General features: G+C 44.3%; 1 protein-coding gene across 8 annotated transcripts in view; it reads right to left on the reverse strand.

The window, feature by feature from the left end:
• gatad2ab (GATA zinc finger domain containing 2Ab) overlaps window positions 1-19,872 on the reverse strand; it is a 115,931-nt gene that overhangs the window by 40,798 nt on the left and 55,261 nt on the right. For 7 of the 8 annotated variants that reach the window (XM_067968511.1, XM_067968516.1, XM_067968515.1 and 4 more), the window contains exon 3: window positions 15,283-15,580. In XM_067968511.1, coding sequence (XP_067824612.1) covers window positions 15,283-15,580 — 298 coding nt within the window. Of the gene's footprint in view, window positions 1-15,282; window positions 15,581-18,604; window positions 18,683-19,872 lie in introns of those variants that run through there. The other variant, XM_067968513.1, reaches the window with a different exon arrangement.

Below are 19,872 nucleotides of genomic sequence, written 5' to 3' on the forward strand. Positions count from 1 at the left end.
GGTCTGGGGACTGGTCAGTGTGAGAGGGGGGCCTGGGGACTGGTCAGTGTGAGAGGGGGGCCTGGGGACTGGTCAGTGTGAGAGGGGGGCCTGGGGACTGGTCAGTGTGAGAGAGGGGCCTGGAGACTGGTCAGTGTGAGAGGGGGGCCTGGGGACTGGTCAGTGTGAGAGGGGGGCCTGGGGACTGGTCGGTCTGAGAGGGGGGCCTGGGGACTGGTCGGTCTGAGAGGGGGGCCTGGGGACTGGTCGGTCTGAGAGGGGGGCCTGGGGACTGGTCAGTCTGAGAGAGGGGCCTGGGGACTGGTTTGGTGCGCGGACGGTATGTTTAAGTGCACGGCCCACAACAGGCTGCTGTGCAGCCATGCACACGCATTGCTTAGAGGGAACAGTGTCCACAAGGTACTCCCCTTACAAATGCCCTGTGATTTTTCTTTTTGCATTTTCCCCCAAAACAATGGTTTGCTGAAGAGAAAGCAAGGAGTTGCCAGTCACATAAACGCACTACCGGAACAAGTGAGATATCAATTCATTTTTTATATACCACCAGCCCAGATATACTATTTAGGTAACCAATTTAGTTTTTAAAAAACTTTTATCAATTCTGGTCAAATTTATTGAGAAGATGCAGATACATGTGAAGTAGCAAGTTAACTTTTTGGTGGGATAATGGAATCACAGAAACAGGAGTAGGACATTTGGCACCACAAGCCTTATCCACCATTCTATTAGCTCCTGGCTGATTTGTAGCTCAACTCCATTTACCCGCCCTTGCTCCATATCCCTTGATACCCTTACTTAACAAAAATCCATCGATCTGAGTCTTGAAATGTCTATTAACCCCCAGCATCTGCAGCCTTTTGGGGGAGCGAGTTTCAAATTTCCACTACCATGTGTGAGAAAAAATGCTTCCCGAGTTAGAAACTTGCCTTTCATCCCAGGCCCTAGGTTCAAATCCAGCCCAGATTATTGCCGCAAATGTCACATCTAGCTTCAAGGGTCTAACGTGACAAGATTTGGGCAATCTTAATCCAGTTTCTGGTGGACATGGGAGCACAGCACAAGCATGCCCTAATTTGGCAGTTTGGTGCAAAATACAATTCCCTCTACCATAACAACGTGCCTCAGACCCAACAGAACATCCCCTACAGAGTGTAACAGTTTTACATTTCCTACACCAGCCACTATAGGGAGAATTAGTAGCCGTCAGGACTGCAATATTTGTGGAAGAAGAAAAATCAGTGGGAGAAAAAACGACATCCATAAACACGCAGAAATTTCTATTTTTCTTCTGAGTTTTAACACATCAGAAAAGCCCCTTGTTTGCTCATCCAGGAGAAACCAAAACAAAGCACAGATGAATTCTGACCATGGTACAAGTACAGTAGGTTAATATGCCAGATTGGCTCAGCAGTAGCACTCTCAATCAGAAGGTCAGGGGTTCATGCCCCACTCCAGGACTTGAGCACAACATCCAGGCTGTCACTGTTATTAGAGTTCTCATCTTATAAATGAGATGTTAAACTGAGGCCCCGTTTGCCTGTTCAGGTGTTAACTATCCCATGGCACGATCCCTGTGTCCGGGACCAACATTTAACCCTCAAACATCGCCACCAAAAACAGCTTAGCTAGTCCTTACTTTGTTGCTGTTTGTGGGACCTTGCTGTGTGCAAACCGGCTGCCTCACAACTGCGACTACACTTCAAAAGTAATTCATAAGATGCAAAGCACTTTGCAACATCCTGAGGATGTAACAAATACTATATAAATGCAAGTTCATTCTTCCTTCTAAAACAATTCCACTACCAATATAATCATCAACACCTTAGGGGTCACCATTGACCAAAAACCTAACTGGACCCGCCACCTAAATACTGTGGTTACAAGAGCAGGTCAAAGGCTGGGTATTCTGCAGCGAGTGACTCACCTCCAGACTCCCCAAAGCCTTTCCACCATCTACAAGGCACAAGTCAGGAGTGTGATGGAATACTCTCCATTTGCCTGGATGAGTGCAGCTCCAACAACACTCAAGAAGTTCGACACCATCCAGAACAAAGCAGCCTGCTTGACTGGCGCCCCATCCACCACCTTAAACATTCACTCCCACCACCACCGGCGCACTGTGGCTGTAGTGTGTATCATCTACAAGATGCATTGCAGCAACTCACCAAGGCTTCTTCAACAGCACCTCCCAAACCTTCACCACCTAGAAGGACAAGGACAGGGGCAGCAGGTGCATGGGAACACCACCACCTGCACGCTCCCCTCCAAATCACACACCATCCTGACTTGGGAATATATTGCCGTTCCTTCATCGTCACTGGGTCAAAAACCTGGAACTCCCTACCTAACAACACTGTGGGAGAACCTTCACCACACGGACTGCAGTGGTTCAAGAAGGCGGCTCACCACCACCTTCTCAAGGGCAATTAGGGATGGGCAATAAATGCCAGCCTTGCCAGCGACGTCCACATCCGGAGAGAATAAAAAAAGCGCAACTTAGTCTACTGTAGTAGACAACAGCCTGGCTCGCTCTGAACTAAGGCTGCAGGAAAATAATTTGGTACAGGTGAAAATCAAGTGGGAAGAGTGATGTTCATTCTTTAATATTAAACCTAAAGAGGGATGCAGTGTCCCCATTATAAATTTTAACCTGGGTGGCAGTCAGGATTACAATATTACAGCATTGCTCTCCTGATGAACAGACCCTGGCTTGAATTCTCAAAAATTCAGACATTTACACGGAGGCTTCTCCAGTGTTTGTGGGGGGGGGGGGTCGTCAAACTGTACCACCCTGAAAGGGGTTTTTTTCCCCCTTGCGGATCCCTTGACTTTCAGATGCACCCCTAGTCAAGACAATGGATAGCACTGATAAAGACTGCAGTCAGACGCTGCCGACAGTCAACTACAGATGACTGGCAAGAAAGAAAATGACGTGGGGGAGACCACAAGCCGCACCCCCCTCCACTTCTACCCTGTGCCCAGGGGATTTGTTAAGTATGTATGGGTTAAAATATTAGAACATGCTTTTTCATACTTGAAAACAGAGTGTTTGATTCTTAAAGGGTTATAATGGAAACATAAAAATAGATTCTGCAAATCCTCCCAAAATGTCTGACAATAAGTTCAGCTGCTGTGGGTCGGCGGCCAGGCATAGTGTCATGTGACACCAATTAACCCTTAGCGCTGAATCCTTTGCCTTTTTTTTTAAATCAATTGCTTTCCTGGAAGCACGATAACTAAAAATATTTTCAGCCAGGATGCACAAAACTCAAAATGGTGAGGTGACTGGACTTGCTGTAGGGACTGGCATGACTTTCGGAATGGGAAATATTGTGGAAAAGAATGCTGCTTTGGAAGAGTTAAGAGAACACAGGAACGTACAAGACCAGAAGAAGCCATCTGGGCGATGTCACAATTACAGTCACTAAGGGTTAGATTATGAGGAGAGATTAAATAAACTAGGCTTGTACTCCCTGGAATAGAGGAGGTTAAGCAGTTTGATTGGGTTTTAGGATTTTGAAAGGAAATCGATAGGGTAGGGAAGAGAATTTTTTTCTGCTGGTGGGGGAATCTAGGATAAGGGGACATAACCTTAAAATCAGAGCCAGGCCATTCAGGAGAGAAGTTAGGAAACACTTCTTCATGTAACAGGTTGTAGAAGTGTGGAATACTCACCCATAAAAAGCAGTAGATGCTAGCTCAATTAATAATTTTAAATCTGAGATCGATAGATTTTTGCTAGCCAAGGGCATTAAGGGACATGGAGCCAAGGCAGGTGGATGGAGTTAGGGTACAGGTCAGCCATGATCACTGAATGGGGGAACAGGCTTGAGGGGCTGAATGGCCTCCTCCTGTTCCTATGGACTGTCAGCAGTCTTCATTAACTTATATTAACAGAGCCTAATATGAAAGGATTCATAGCCCTCGTTATGCACTATTCACCTATTTTCTCCCTGCGATATGCATGGGCAAGGTGTCAACACCACTCCAAACTGGCTGCTGTTCTTTCCCTCTTACCCACGATATCCTTGTGGCTTAGCACCAAGCAACCGACCCCCAGCCCACTGCCAAAGGTGGCCCATAAGTAACCTCAAAATGAAAATGTGAAAAACTGAGTTTGAGACTTTTGTTAGGTGAAGTTATTAAGGGTTATGGAACCAAGGTGGGTAAATGGAGTTAAGAGATAGATCAGCAACAATCTCATAGAAATAGAAAATAGGAGCAAGAGTAGGCCTTTCGGCCCTGCTCTGCCATTCAAAATGACCATGGCTAATCGTCCAACTCAGTACCCTGTTCCCGCTTTTTCCCCATATCCCTTGATCCCTTCAGCATTAAGAAATATATCTATCTCCTTCTTGAATACATCTAATGATTTGGACTCCACTGCCTTGTGTGGTAGAGAATTCCACAGGTTCACCACCCTCTGAGTGAAGAAATTTCTCCTCATCTCAGTTCTAAATGGCATACCCCGTATCCTGAGACTGTGACCCCTGGTTCTGGACTCCCCAGCCATTGGGAACATCCTCCTTGCATCTAGTCTGTCTAGTCCTGTTAAGATTTTATATGTTTCAAAGAGATCACCTCTCATTCTTCTAAACTCTAGTGAATATAGGCCTAGTCGACCCAATCTCTCCTCATAAGTCAGTCCTGCCATCCCAGGAATCAGTCTGGTAAACCTTTGCTGCACTCCCTCCATAGCAAGGACATCCTTCCTCAGATAAGGAGACCAAAACTGCACACAATACTCCAGATATGGTCTCACCAAAGCCCTGTATTACCGCAGCAAGACATCCTGCTCCTGTATTCAAATCCTCTTGGAATGAAGGCCAACATACCATTCGCCTTCCTAACTGCTTGCTGCACCTGAAGGCTCGCTTTCAGCGACTGGTGTACAAGGACACCCAGGTCTCGTTGCACCTCCCCTTTTCCCAGTATATCACCATTCAGATAATAATCTGCCTTTCTGTTTTTACAACCAAAGTGGATAACCTCAACTTTATCCACGTTATACTGCATCTGCCATGTTCTTACCCACTCACCCAACTTGTCTAAATCATATTGGAGCCTCTTTGCATCCTCATCACAGCTCACATTCCACCCCACCTTTGTGTCGTCTGCAAACTTGGAAATGTTACATTTAGTTCCCTCATCCAAATCATTGATATATATTGTGAATGGCTGGGGCCCAAGCACTGATCCCTGCGGAACCCCACCAGTCACTGCCTGCCACCCGGAAAAAGACCCGTTTATTCCTACCCTCTGTCAACCAATTCTCAATCCATGCCAGTATATTCCCCCCAATCTCATGTGCTTTAATTTTGCACACTAAGCTCTTGTGTGGGACCTTATCAAAAGTCTTCTGAAAATCCAAATACACCACATCCACTGATTCTCCCCTATCTATTCTACTAGTTACATCCTCAAAAAACTAGAGTAGATTTGTTAAGCATGATTTCCCTTTCATAAACCCATGCTGACTTTGTCCAATCCCGTTAATGCCCTCCAAGTGTTCTGTTATCACATTTTTTATAATAGACTCTCGCATTTTCCCCACTACTGATGTTAGGATTGGATCTCATTGGATGGTGGAAAAGGGTCAAGGGGCTGAATGACCTGCGCCTGTTCCTTCTTATGTTCCACTAGAAGATGTGCAAGAGGAACTCAAATTAACTCTCCTGTTCTCCATATAAGGAACAGAGGCACCATGATGGCAGGGCAGAGATAAGGAACTAGCCAGGTGAAGATTTTTGCACAGAAATCCTCACCCACATAACAAGACGCTGCAGTTCCGATACACTGCAACACCATGCTGCTATTGGTGAGCAAGTTAACAGCTGAGATCACTAGTAATGGCTCCTGCAACATATTCAAATTTAGTCCACTACTATCAATGGGTTAACAATAAACCCCCGACGTCTGTGACACCCTCTTCTTCACACTCAACCTCCCACTAGACCAGTACTTCCTGGGCCAAAACAATCCCTCTGCAAGAAGATATGTTTCACTTCTCAGACAATGGTCTCCAGGCTTTCATGATCCAACGCCAGGACACATCATCCAACTGGCAGCTCCCCTCAGTATAACACCAATTAACTCCCCTCTTTTCTTCTTTACTCGAGGGGGGGGCACAGTTTCACAGGCACCAGTCACCCTCCACCAACTTGCTTAAACAGCCTTTCTTCACATGCAGCTGTAGACAGTGAGCATTGGCAGATTATCTGTCTAGGGGGAAGCATCAGAGTCGAAATCTCACTTGAAATTTATCGCTTTTCAGCAATGGTTAATGGATAACAGTTGGGAGGGGGGGAACGGCATTCTCCCTTCCTACCTAAGGGGTGTTAAGGCCATGTGTAGCCACGCTACTACCACCCCGCTGAGTACAGTTAATCCAGCACAGAAAGGAAATTGAATCTTCTGGTCTTTATAGCTCAGTTTCACATGGACTTATCAAGTAAGCCACTCTTGTGATACTGTGCTTGTTACACTGAAAATGATGTGGAGACATACCAGATCTCCTGTATTTATGTAGTAATTGGGCAATGTGCCCATTTTATGAATTACAGAGTTGTTCATCCCTGACCGCTTACTTCCAACTCCAGACCGTTGCCTGTCTACGCACCAACCTCACTCCCACTGTTGTTGAAATCTTTATCCACAATATCGCCTCGAGGCTCAATTTCTGCAACTCTCAACAGCTTTCCCAGCTTCACCTTACACAAACTCCGGCTAGTATCCCGCACAAAGTCCTGCAGAGCCATCGCCCCCATCTCAGCCAACCTCCACTGGCTCCCTGCTCCCCAGCACATTGATTTCAAAAATTCTGGTCCCGTATTCAAAAATGCCCATGTCCTTGCTCCATCCTACCTGTTCATTCTTTTCCTACATCTTAATATGCATCCTCTAGCTTTCCGAGTCTGCTCCATCAGTGGCAGATCCTTCAATCACCGAATTCTTTCCTTAAACCCCTGTGCCGTGCTACCTCACACTCCACCTTTAAATGCCTCAAAACTTACTCCTCCATCCAAACCTTCGATCGCCTCACCTAAATGCTCTCCTACTCTCTTCTTGGTGCCCACTGCTCCCTCCTCTCTTTCCCGCATCCCCCACCCCTTCACGTGAAGGGAGCGCTTAATTATGAAAGAAGCTCTGTGGCAAGTACTGGCTTCATCAATTCTGTCACGGTACACAAGGGGTTATAAATGAGCTTCACGCACAGAAACAAGGTCCCACCGCAAACCTGAAACAATGTTGAGGGTTGTTGGGCAGTTTATTTGAAGGAGAAGTCAGGCCACTCAATTCAAAGACAAACATGCTCCGTGATTTGCTCAGATATGCGCCTGATGGTTAACTTTTTGAATTGAACAGTTATTCAAATTCAAAAAGCTTTAGTTACTGTTTCAAAACGTGTCTATTAGCATACACTGTTCAAATCACCGAATCTTGACTTGGACTCTTGGGGGGAAAAGGCCATCTGACTGGAACTGCCCAAATGTGTAAGAGAAGCCAGACAACTTCCAATCTTTTTGAAGAGGACACAAGTTTAAGATAATTTAACTTAATTTAAGGTAATTGGCAAAAAAGTGGGTTGAGGGGGGGGGGGGACGGGGGGGGACGAGGAGAAATGTTTTTACGCAGCGAGTTGTTATGATCTGGAATACGCTGCCTCAAAGGGCGGTGGAAGCAGACTCAATAATAACTTTCAAAAGGGAATAGGACATATACTTAAAAAGGAAAAATTTGCAGGGCTATGGGAAAGAGCAGGGGAGTGGGACTAATTGGATAGCTCTTTCAAAGAGGCACGCTGGGCCAAATGGCCTCTTTCTGTGCTGTATGATTTCATATAAACTGTCATAGTTTTAGCACTAGTGTTGTGAACTATTATTTTCTACTATATGAGGAGCTAACACAGTCTAACAGCCACTTTTAAATGTACGGCGTGTTGCTGCTATTCAATTGTTCATTTACTGTTTAATAATTTGTTTGGCCTTTAAAGCCCAAGGACTCGTGTCAATTTGCTGCCTTGAAGGAGGAGGAGGAGGATCCCAAGGAAGCACAGGATAGAATCAGTAGCTGAAGAAGTCTGAAACAGAGGCGCTCTCTTATTCTGGGCACAGTATGAAATTTTACCTAGATACCAGGGCAAGTGAAAACACTCTCAAGGACATAGGGAGCGACAGTAGTCTGAAACATAGAAGCAAAGAATATCTAGACTAAAAAGGACAAAAGAACCCGTAAAAACAAATGCGTGACATATAAATGTTTATATGGGGCTGTTCTCCTTAGAGCAGAGAAGGTTAAGGGGCGATTTAATGGAGGTTTCAAAATCATGAGGGGTTTTGTTAGAATAAACAAAGGAGAAACTGTTTCCACTGGCAGAAGGGACGGTAACCAGAGGACAGATTTAAGATCATTGGCAAAAGAACCAGAGGGGAGATGAGAAATTATTTTACGCAGCGAGTTGTTATGATCTGGAATGCACTGCCTGAAAGGGCGGTGGAAGCAGATTCAATAGTAACTTTCAAAAGGGAATTGGATAAATACTTGAAAAGGAAAAATTTGCAGGGCTATTGGGAAATTGGGATAACTGGATAGCTCTTTCAAAGCGCCGGCACAGGCACGATGGGCCAAATGACCTCCTTTTGTGCTGTGTTATTCTATGATTCTATAGCTGTTGCAGTATATTCCAGCACTAGATGACATTGTCACGTTTTAGACTTCAACTTCTTAAATCCAATACTCAACTAACACCAAAATCTTATCTGGAGCCCTCATTTTAGAACCTCAGACCCAACAATGACAGCCAAGATACCTTGCAATAAGCTAGAGGATAGCACAGTATTGAACTGCTAGCAAAACTGAAAAAAAATCCAACCTTTTTATAGATATCATTAAACTAAAGCCATGTGCAAACCATAAAAAACACTCAAATGGGGTCATTCCCCACACCCCCCCCAACTCTCTCTTCATTGAATTATCATAGAATTCTAACAACATCTTGTACATAACCCAGTGGATCAGTACATAGAGTTACCAAAGAACTGATCAGATCCTTGTGCTGGAATACTTGTCAGAACACACCATGTCCTCAACCAAGATTCCTGCTTCCAATTGCAATCAAGTGATCCCTACTAGGAAGTGAATGTCTGAATACGTTATGCAGGAGGACAAGATCTGATTTGCCTTTAATGCCCCCCATGACCAAATGCCTGCTGACACTCAATCTAGGCTAACACAGCCAGTTGGACAAGGTAGCAGGGAGCTGTTGGAATCCACAAATATCACTTGACCTCCAATATCACAATCAAGTGGCCATTCTTTATGAATCTAGACAGTAAGCGGTGATCGTCTATTCAAATGATACTACTATCAGCCAACAGGAATCGGTACCTTCAGTAGAGACAGGGATTGGGGGGGGGCGGGGGGGAAGTGAGAGGAGAGGAGGGGTGATAGAAGGGGGAAAACTGGAAAGAAAGTTAAAAAAAAACTTTAATACACAGTACAGCCTCACACTGTGATGCATTTGATTTTGACATGCTCCTTTAGCATTTAGCTCCAGCCACCCGTTCATTACTCGAGTTCTGAGAATGGTTTCCCTTCAACCAGAGCAGCCATCGATTGTGGTGAACTGGTCTAGAATAGCTTTCTGTCACTACTTTACAAAGGTCGCTGTGTAAACTGCATGGAAACCTGGGTGGTGGGTTTGTAGCTTCTCCGTCCCTTCATTGGAATAGATGGCCATTAATGCACACACAAACTCTTCTATTTCAACACGGCCAAAATCCTGATGTTAATGAAATCCCTTCCTAGGTTTGACATTTCTATTTTTGTTTAAAAAGAAAAGACAGGCTTGCATTTATACAACGCCTTTCACAACCTCAGGACTTTCCAAAGCGCTTTACAGTCAATGAAGTACTTTTGAAGTGTAGTCACTGTTGTAAGTAGAAAACACGGCAGCCAATTTGCGCACAGCAAGCTCCCACAAACAGCAATGTGATAAATGACCAGGTCATCTGATTTAGTGGTGTTGATTGAGGGATAAATATTGGCTAGGACCCTGGGAAGAACTCCTCTGCTCTTCTTCAAAATAATGCCATGGGATCTTTTACATCCACCCAAGAGGGCAGACAGGGCCTTGGTTTAATGTCTCATCCGCAAAACGGCGCCTCCGACAGTGCAGCACTCCTTCAGTGCTGTACTGAAGTTTCAGCCTAGATTTTGTGTTCAAGTTTCTGGAGTGGGGCTTGATCCCGCTACCTACTGAGCCACGGCAGACATGTGGTGACAAAAGTCCCACCAAGAAGCTTTGCTAGTGGACAGCTTTCACTTTACAATGTGTGTTTACTCACGTGGATGAATTGATTAAAAACAGAAACTATTACTAGAAACTAAAAAGTTAGACTTGTATTTACACAGTGCCTTATCCCATCTCCAAAACATCTCAAAGCTTTTCACATAAAATGAATTACTATGCAGAGAACATTAGGCAAACTTGGCAACTATTTTGTGCACAGTAGATCCCACAAAGTATCACCATGAATAACTAGCATGGTAGCAGGGAGCTGCTGGCCTCAAGTACCTCATGTCCTCCGGTGCCATGCTCCAGTGGTTGTTTTTTTAAAAAAATGCATGACCCTAGAAAGTGAGGGGTGATGGTCTATTCAACAGTGGGAGGCATCACAACTGATCCTGTCATCACCCAACAACAAAATGTAGGGAACCTGGTGGTGCGCAAAAAGGAGAGGAGATTCAAAACTTTACCAAAAACATGAGGGGATGCTCTGGGATTCCTTCCTGTAGCCCCTACATGGAACTGAGGGGTGGATCCCATGCGTGTCAGCCAACTCCAGCACTGCAACATGAAGTGATAACCCTCGTTGTCCCTGGCTCAGAATCCTGACAATCAGAAAGCCTCATCAATGCTGCTTTATTACGTAGCTCAGTGTGTGAACTGTTGGATATCACTGGCCATTCCAAGCTTTTGTGTCACTGCCACGTTGGCAGTCAAAGTAGTTAATAAAGGTTATGCAGTTGGAATCTGAGCATATACAAATCACACACACACACTTCTGTTTCAATTTATCTTTTAAGTCCTTCAGCTAGGGATAAAAAGCCATTCTAATAGCATTAGAAAATATGCTTGTCTAGTGAAATATCCAGACAGTCAATCGGCCAGACAGCAGTACACTTTTGGGAGAGGGGGAAAAACACAATCATGTGAGGAGGTGGGTACAATACAATATTGGCCTATAGATCCATCATGCCTCACTCATTTTAAGTGAGACCCACTTATTGTGCTTCAGAAATGCAACCCAATACATCTCACTCTTCAAAGTTAAAGAACAGTATAGTTTTAAATAGGTTTGTAATTGGCATCACTCTTGGATCATGAATCTCACTCCCAATGTTCCCCCCCACCACAGGACATGCCACTAGCTGGCTAAAATGTCTACTTCGCTGGCACGTATTATTTCTGGGATGGGCAGCATCAGACAGACTAAGAAGCAACATATAAAGTAACAGCTCTCATTGAAATTAATAGACACGGGCAGCTGATCAGTAAACAATGGAGCAACCCAGGAGGGAATGAGACCTGAAATGGCTGGGGGGGGGGTGGGATTCCCACTGGGTTGGGAAATTTATAGTACTTCAATTCGGAAGGATACAGTTCATGAAGGGGGAAAAAAGGATTCTACGATTCTAATTTAATATTTTTGTCAACATCAAGGGAATACTTTGAATGAGTGTTCCAAGGAAAAAAAGACAATTACTCCCAGTAGACTTTCATTCACCTTTAAGGACCATAAACAGTTGTGTTAGGTGAAGTTCTTCAATCTGCATAATGCCTAAGACTATAACCTAATACAGAATTGATTACATGGAGTATAAACATTTAATCTCAGCCCTCACCCATATATCGTTCAAACCTTATCCTGTGTTTTGTGTCTCTTCGGAGCCCCTAGATTATTCTTATTCGACACTGCCAACTATGGGTAATTCTTTATACGCCCATGCTTACAACACACAATTGCATGTTGTACCTCAGATGGTAAAATGGTCAGTGACGTTAGCCACTTTATACGTTGTCAGAGCACCAGGCAGCTTTAATAAGGAAAGTACAGGATATGAACTGTATTAGAGGTTGATATACTAAATGCAGGTTAGATTCAACATTCCCGGTTACAGGGAGTTAGAAGGGGTACATGGGGGAGGGGGATGAGAAGCAGAGTTGATTGGTTGAATTCAGGTACGTTACAGGTTTGCCACAAACTAAACAGAGCTCCCCTAATATCCTCGTAGCAACACCTGGTGCAGCACTGAGCCACAGAGACTAGGACGTCCCAACTTCAATCTCCAGTCTGTACCAAGGTCTTCTACAATTGGCCTCAGAATACGAGGCTATAGACAGAAAGAAACAGGAGGAGGAGGAAGAGAAACATTTTCCAGGGCTCCCGCTCCCCAATGCCACATAGTGACCCTGCTGGAAAGTATTTTGTATATCCAGACATCCAGAGAGAGGAGGGCATTTCCAGCTGCAGAGGGCAAGTTGCAGGTTAGCTGGGATTAGAAGGATTTATGAGTTTTACCGTTGGTTCCTAGAGCTTTGCTCGATTGCCATTGTTAAGTCTGAAAGGAATTCTCCAATTTTCCACAAATGAGTCTCAGTTTCTCCCTCCCAACCCCCTCCCCCTACTTTCCCAGGAAAATCAAAGCTGTCCTTATCCACACCGTGTTTGACAGACTGGACTGATGGTCTTTTCCCATCCTCCTTTTCATATGTATAAGACAGGATCAAACTGAGCTTGGGCCAAGAAAGAAACCAGGCCCTCAGATCGCAATCTATGCTACCCAAACTAGCCAGCAACACATGCATAATAGCCCAAGTTACAATCCTTCCTTCAACAGTTCCTATTCCATTTTGAGCAATACCTGAACTCAATTCATCACCTCCCCATTGTGGCCAGAATCAGGATCCCAGTGGTATGTCATTCCACAGGCAGGGACCCTTAACCTTCTATTCTGTGTTGCTCTAGATGGGGGAGGACATTAACAATGAAAGCATCCTTAGATTAAGCTCAATGACCAATGGCAACCTGCTCCATGTCTATCAGATAGTCAATTACTTTTTTCCTCTCCTGATTTTCTCCCCTCACTCCATCCTCTCCTGTATGCACTGACTCACATTGAGGTCCGTGTCATAGACTCTTTGATATCTCATCCAACTGGTCACACTCAGCCCAATCCTTTCCTCGCTTGACGACCACACACTTACACTTCACCAAGGGTCACTGGATAGGAACTGTTGCTGAATTCCCCAACTGTAGTACATTAACTGCCGTTCCTAGCTGACATCAGCTAGCTCTGCACAGACCAAACTCCACCCAGAATCATCTTGAACTGTGTGACTCAGATCTACACAAATAGCTCAATTACCCCAGAATATAGCCACAACTATTCAAATCACATTTGGTCCCCTTCCCTGCTGAGGTCACCTATAGTTCCCATTATCCCCCACTACATGGGTCAGCAGGCAAACTGCTTCGGGACATCATTTGGTAACTGGCTGCTTGGGAGCAGTGAGTGACCATTAGAATTTTGCTCCCAGTCAGGAAGTACGTAGCCCTGACATGGCACCTCTCCACCAGCCGAAATACTTTTCCCTCAATGCATGGACGACCTCACGCATTATATCATCATACTGCAGGACCCGAGTGAGATCAGAAACTCACCAAGACATGTAGTCACAAGGATGAGCCTGGACTTTAGGAGACCTAAGCGATGCTGCCTAATCTGCGTTACTGTGCTTGACAACTTGTAACATTCAAGGATCTGTTTTATAGGGACGCTCCAGCAGTACTCAAGATAATTACTATCGAGAAAGGCCATTGGGCCCATTTTAATGTATCCATCTGGAAAACTCTGAAATTCCCCCCAACCACAGTATTCAATTGTTTTTTAAACAATTCCAGGATTGTTGCCTCCACTACTCCATTCTATGTGTTGCTTAATCTTTGTATGAAGAATTTCCTGACATCAGTTCTTAATTTAGCCTTTACTAGTTTGAATCTGTGTCTCCTAGTCCTACTCAAGCCATTCAATTTTCCAGATTTACCTTTTCCATTCCTCTGTAAGATCACCTCTCGGGTATATTTCTTGGCTAAAAAGCCTGTTTCTCCAGTTTTTCCTCATAACTCAGATCGTTGACACCAGAAGTCAGTCTCGTGGCTTTTCTCTGCACTGCCTCGAACACCTGAATACCTCCTTCAGTGATCAGAACTGGGCACAGTACTGAAGATGCAGTCTGACCAGAGCACTGTACAGTATGTCACATCCTCCTCCGAAATATTCTCTTATACTGCATGGTCGTGCTCAGTATCTTGCACTAGGTGTGCTAACAACTTTGTATTTCAATGCAAAAATAAGACTACATCCCATTGGCTCAGGAACTAGAAAAAAACCCCATCAACTCTCAGAAAGGTGGGGGGAGGGAGGGGGCAGAGAGGAATTTTACAGAGTTTTTTTTCCTCCATATTGGCTCTGGGGTTTTTCTCTGGGTTTTTTTTTGCCTATCCCAGGAGGTTATATGGCTGCGGGGGGAGGGGGGAGAGGAAATGTCTAGTAATGATGCTCCAGCCATCATGCATATAGGGCAGGCTTGATGGACCAGTTGGTCTCTTTCTGCCCATCATTTTCATATGTTTTGTATGCAAGACCATCACTTTTTGATACACGTCAGCTCCACCTACCCATCATGTCCCTCAATCCCTTCTCTCTCCATGTTTATTGAGCCCATTTGCTTCGATTGCCGTCCCTTGTAACTTATTCAACAACTTTGCTCATTAGGTGACAGCTCTGCCTTCTCTATTCATACCTTCCTCACAAAACATGCTCACTAAGATTTCAGAAAAACACAATAGCTGGCATGTGAAGTTTTTTTTTTAAAATGGTGTATTCACTTCAACTACAAAAAAAAACATCCAGCAGCACAATTCTAGATGTTGTCGTTCCAAATTTGTGCAGGGTCTGAAGAGAGCCGTTGGAGCTCGACACTATGGTAGATTACTGGTGGTCGCACGTCTGTCAGTAGCAGTGAGGAACAATTTGAGGTAATGAATTAAGTGTCACACAACATTAAATTGCGTGCCATTTTAGCCAACGCTAAAGGGCATTCGTATCAGTGGTATGATAAATGCCTAGTGACATCACTGGCAAACCAAGAATTCCATTCCAGAGAAACACAGGCCAGATTTTTAAAAATGGGCCAATTCTCGGCTGTGTACTTACGTCTTCGATGTACTCATGTCAACAGGTTCGTCTCCAGCCTGTACTTCTACTTTGATCGTTGCTTTCACTTCACCTGGCCCCTTTAGTAACCCAGGAGTCCTACCACCACCCCGGTCAACAGGCTCTGTTTTAATTTTTATCTCTCCTTTCACTTCTTCTAGTTCGCTGTCCGTATCAGTCTCTCTGGAACATTCCATTTTTGGTTTCTTCGTATCCACATCGTTGTGCAGGCCCTCCCGCTCTAATGCTCTCTTTTGGCTTCGTGTTCTGTACACCTCATCTGTCATAGCAGAAATATCTGTCGGTAGAAGGACAAAGAAAAAGCCATGAAATTTTGGGGCTTCAATTTCCCCACCTCTCACTACAGAGGACTAAAACCTCATTTCCTCCCCCAACCTTTTTGCTGCAGTATTTATGATGGGACAACCACTCACAGGGCAACCTCTAAAACATCTGAGTCCGGTTATGACAGAGTTGTAAAAAGGAGGATATAGAGGCCCTGGAGAAGGTGCAAAAAAAGATCAACAAGGATGATACCAAAACTGAGAGGTTATAACTATCAGAAAAGATTGAACAGGCTGGGGCTCCTTTCCTAGAAAATAGAAGACTGAAGGGTGACTGGTTGAGGCCTTTAAGATTATGAAGGGGTTTGATAGGATAGACATAAGAGAAGATGTTTCCACTTGTGGGGGCGTCCAAAACTAGAGGCCATAAATATAAGATAGTCACTAATAAATCCAATAAAGAATCCAGGAGAAACTTCTTTACCCAAAGACTGGTGAGAATGTGGAACTCGCTACCACAAGGAGTAATTGAAGTGAATACCATGGATGCCTTTAAGGGGAAGCTAGGTAAGTATATGAGGGAGAAAGGAATAGAAGGATATGCTGATAGGGTTAGATGGAGTAGGGTGGGAGGGGGTTCCCGTGGAGCATAAACACCAGCATAGATCTTTTGGGCCGATTGGCCTGTTTCTATGCTGTAAATTCTATGTATTGACAGGAAATGGAGTGCCAGTTTCACCAGCTCATGAATTAGGGTGTCCTCAACAGTGAGCGTTGCACCATGACAGTATGGGATAGGCTCAATGGACCAACAGGTCTTTTCCTATTTTACATTATCTATGTTTGTAAATCCAAAGCTCCTCCCACTGAAATGTTCCAATTACACCTCAAATTTGCAAGAAGATTCAATACAGTACTGTCCATTAAATCTACCCGCACTGGACAAGAAAGAAGAATGCACACAAGCTGTAGGTTAAGTTCCATATGATCTTCTTGCCGCACTATTTACAGACATTAATAAGGCATCCCAGTAGATAACTGAGCACTCATTTGAGGGGAACCCACAGTAGAAATATGGTTAGCACTCCATATCAGCAAGGGGAAAAACTTCACAATGCGCAGGCCACACCTCCTTCATAACTTGAATCACCAGCTCTCATTATGGCTGCACTTTGGGAACCTTGTGCGCTCTCAACGCTCTGAATAATAGTACTCTCTGCACTGCAGGTTATGCTGAAAAATAAACGGTTTAGATTATTTCCTAGGTTATAGCGGTGTAGTGGTTATGATACTGGCCAAGCAACCACGAGTCACCCACTATGGCAATTTGTGAATCTGTTTGCAGTGAATCTTATCATTTGGGGGCTTCCACCCGGGATTATTGTAAAACCCAGCTGGTTCATTAGTATTCTTCAGAGAAGGGCATCTGCTGCCCCTGCCCAGTTTGGCGAACACACAAATGCAGTCCCACATTACACATTTGACTCAAAGCCCTAGGGATGGGCAATAAATATGGCTTTGCCAGCGTTGCCTACATCCAGAGAACAAATGAAAAAAAAACTTAAGATACAAGATCATGGTTTACTGATAACTGCCTACACTCCAGCTCATTACATAAAGCGATGCCCTACAGGCAACAGTGTGACCTTTACACAAGCACATCAGATTAAAACCACAATTCTCATTTCCACTCGGATGAAAAATTGAAACACAAAACAAATGCAATATGGAAATGATTCCACACATGCTTTTTTAAATCACATTCATGTGAAAATCGAGCAGCATCTATCTTCCGCCACACGTTTCTCACACTCTAATCTCTAATGCCAACAGTACGGCATAGAGAACAGAAAAAACTCAGCAGGTCAGGCAGCATCTGTGGGGAGAGGAAGGCACAGTCATCATTTCAGGTCTTTCGTCAGAACTGTATGGGTCTGATTCACTGAGTGGCAGAAACATTGGAAGTAGCTGGGGAGCCACTTTGAAAACCTGGCAGGTGGGAGAAGAGGCCACAGCAATCCAACGTGGCTTTTAAGATGAGACCCGGAGGATGGAGAAGCATGTCCACCGAGATTGATTTTGTTTGCGGGATGTGGACGACACTAGGAAGGCAGCATTTATTGCCCACTAGGTGCATCTCACTACACCATCTTGGGCATTAGGAGCAAAAATATTTAAACTTAATGACCAAAATAGCATGGGGTGGGGAGGGGAGAGAGCAATACACTCAAGTCTCCTTGTAGTAAGCTTCCCAAGATAGATCATAACTAGGCTGACGCATCTTTGCTTTATTGAGAAAGTGCTGCATTGTCTTTCAGATGAAACTTTAAAACCATCTCGCCTTTTCAAGAGGATGTAAAAGATCCCACGGTATCAAAGGAGATGGGGAGTTCTCTGTGTCCTGACCAACACCTATTGTTCAACCAACACCACCAAAATAGATGACTCAGTCATTTATCTCATTGCTGTTTGTGGGACCTTGCTGTGTGCAAATTGGCTGCCGCATTTGATTACATTTCAAAAGTAATGAATTGGTTGTGAAACACTCAGACATTTCTTTTCTTTACCAGCCCACTCTTAAATGTGCATCGCCACCCCTCCCACCAAGAAGGAACAGCTGCAGAGGTGTAAAAACCCCCATAAAAAATGGCAAATGAGATTCTAGGTTTATTATAGCAAGGCACTGCAGGGTGATGATGGGAACTATTGAGCACAAATTTAAACTAACCACTCAAATTAAAAGGGGTGGTCAGAATGTGGAAATATCTGCCATGAACTGTTCTTGAAGCAGAGCCGACAAATTCTTTAAAAGAATTGGAGGGTATGGGGAGCAAGCAAGAGAATGGGATTAGACTAGGTGGTCTGTGGAGAAAAACTCCAGCACAGGCTCGACGACCCGTTTCTGTGCTCTAACATTTTATGATTCCATAACACAGCACTGTATCGACAATTCATTGCAGACAGTGAAACACTCGGAATGAATCAATCGGTCGATTCAAAACGAACAGGTTTGTGAATGTAGATGAGAAAGTAGTTACCTATGCACCCCACAGTCAAGTGAAGGGATGGCCCCCTCACCCAATTCTTTATTCGCTCTCTTTCCTCATGCTGTTCATTTTCTCTGCAGGGAAATTTTGCAAGATGGCTATGGTTTCCAAGTTGTCCAAGCTAATGGGTAAAACAATGGCAACATAATTTCAGGAAAGACAGAACAGGCTGGGGCTCTTTTCTCTAGAAAAAAAGAGAAGGCTGAGGGGTGAGCTTTAAAATTCTGAAGGGGTTTGATAGGGTAGATGTTGAGAAGATGTTTCCACTAGTAGGGGAGTCCAAAACTAGGGGTCATGAATACAAGATACTCACTAATAAATCCAATAAGGAATTCAGAAGAAACTTCTTTACTTGGAGTGGTTAGGACGTGGAACTTGCTACACCACATGGAGTAGTTGAGGAGAATAGCATAGATGCCTTTAAGGGGAAGCTAGATACGTACATAAGGGAGAAAGAAATAGAAGGATATGCAGATAGGTTTAGATGAAGAAGGGTGGGAGGAGGCTCGTGTGGAGCATTGACGCCAGCGTAGACCAGTTGAACTGTGCTGTAAATGTGTGTGAGCAGGTCCCTGGCACCTTGCCCAAGTGACTATTCTTCATGTGTGAATCTTGCGAGGGTCAGCAAGCTACCTGTCCATCAAGGACATAACAGATGACTCCATTTTTACCCGACATAACGCAACATATACATATGGGCATTTTCCAGCAAGAGGCATGATAATCAGGAGCAGGAACCCTGGCTGATTCCCAACCCAGGAGTACTGAGGCCAAGTGCAGGACCCACAACCGCTATCCTGGCCGAGATTGGCTAACTCAGAATAGACTGGGGTTTGAGGCTTGTCTGTGTGATTTAGCAATGCAACTATGGCACAGACATGATGGGCCGAATGGTTTCCTCCTGTGCTGTAATTACTATGATAACTAGAAAGTGTCTTCACCTACACAACCACCAGGAGAACAGAAAACAAAAAATATTTTAAAAGAACCAGTTTTTTTTTTAAAGTGCCTGAATCACAGAGTGACCGTTTTCCTCGGCTCTAGAAATAAATCTTCAATCCCATGTCAAACAGGAGCCAAGGTCAATCTTCTACTTCCATTAAAAGAAATATTTTTAATTTATCAAATTTCTCAGATGGCTTCTCAATTTCCTCTCTACAGTACTAAAGACATCCTTGGATTAGCATTAGTGAAGTTTCAGTGTTGCCTAGTTACTGCTCTTTCCCCTCCCACCTCCCCAACACAGTTATGCTTTAGTA

The sequence above is a fragment of the Heptranchias perlo genome, chromosome 29 (genome assembly GCF_035084215.1).
Source record: "Heptranchias perlo isolate sHepPer1 chromosome 29, sHepPer1.hap1, whole genome shotgun sequence".
NCBI classification, from domain to species: Eukaryota; Metazoa; Chordata; class Chondrichthyes; order Hexanchiformes; family Hexanchidae; genus Heptranchias; species Heptranchias perlo.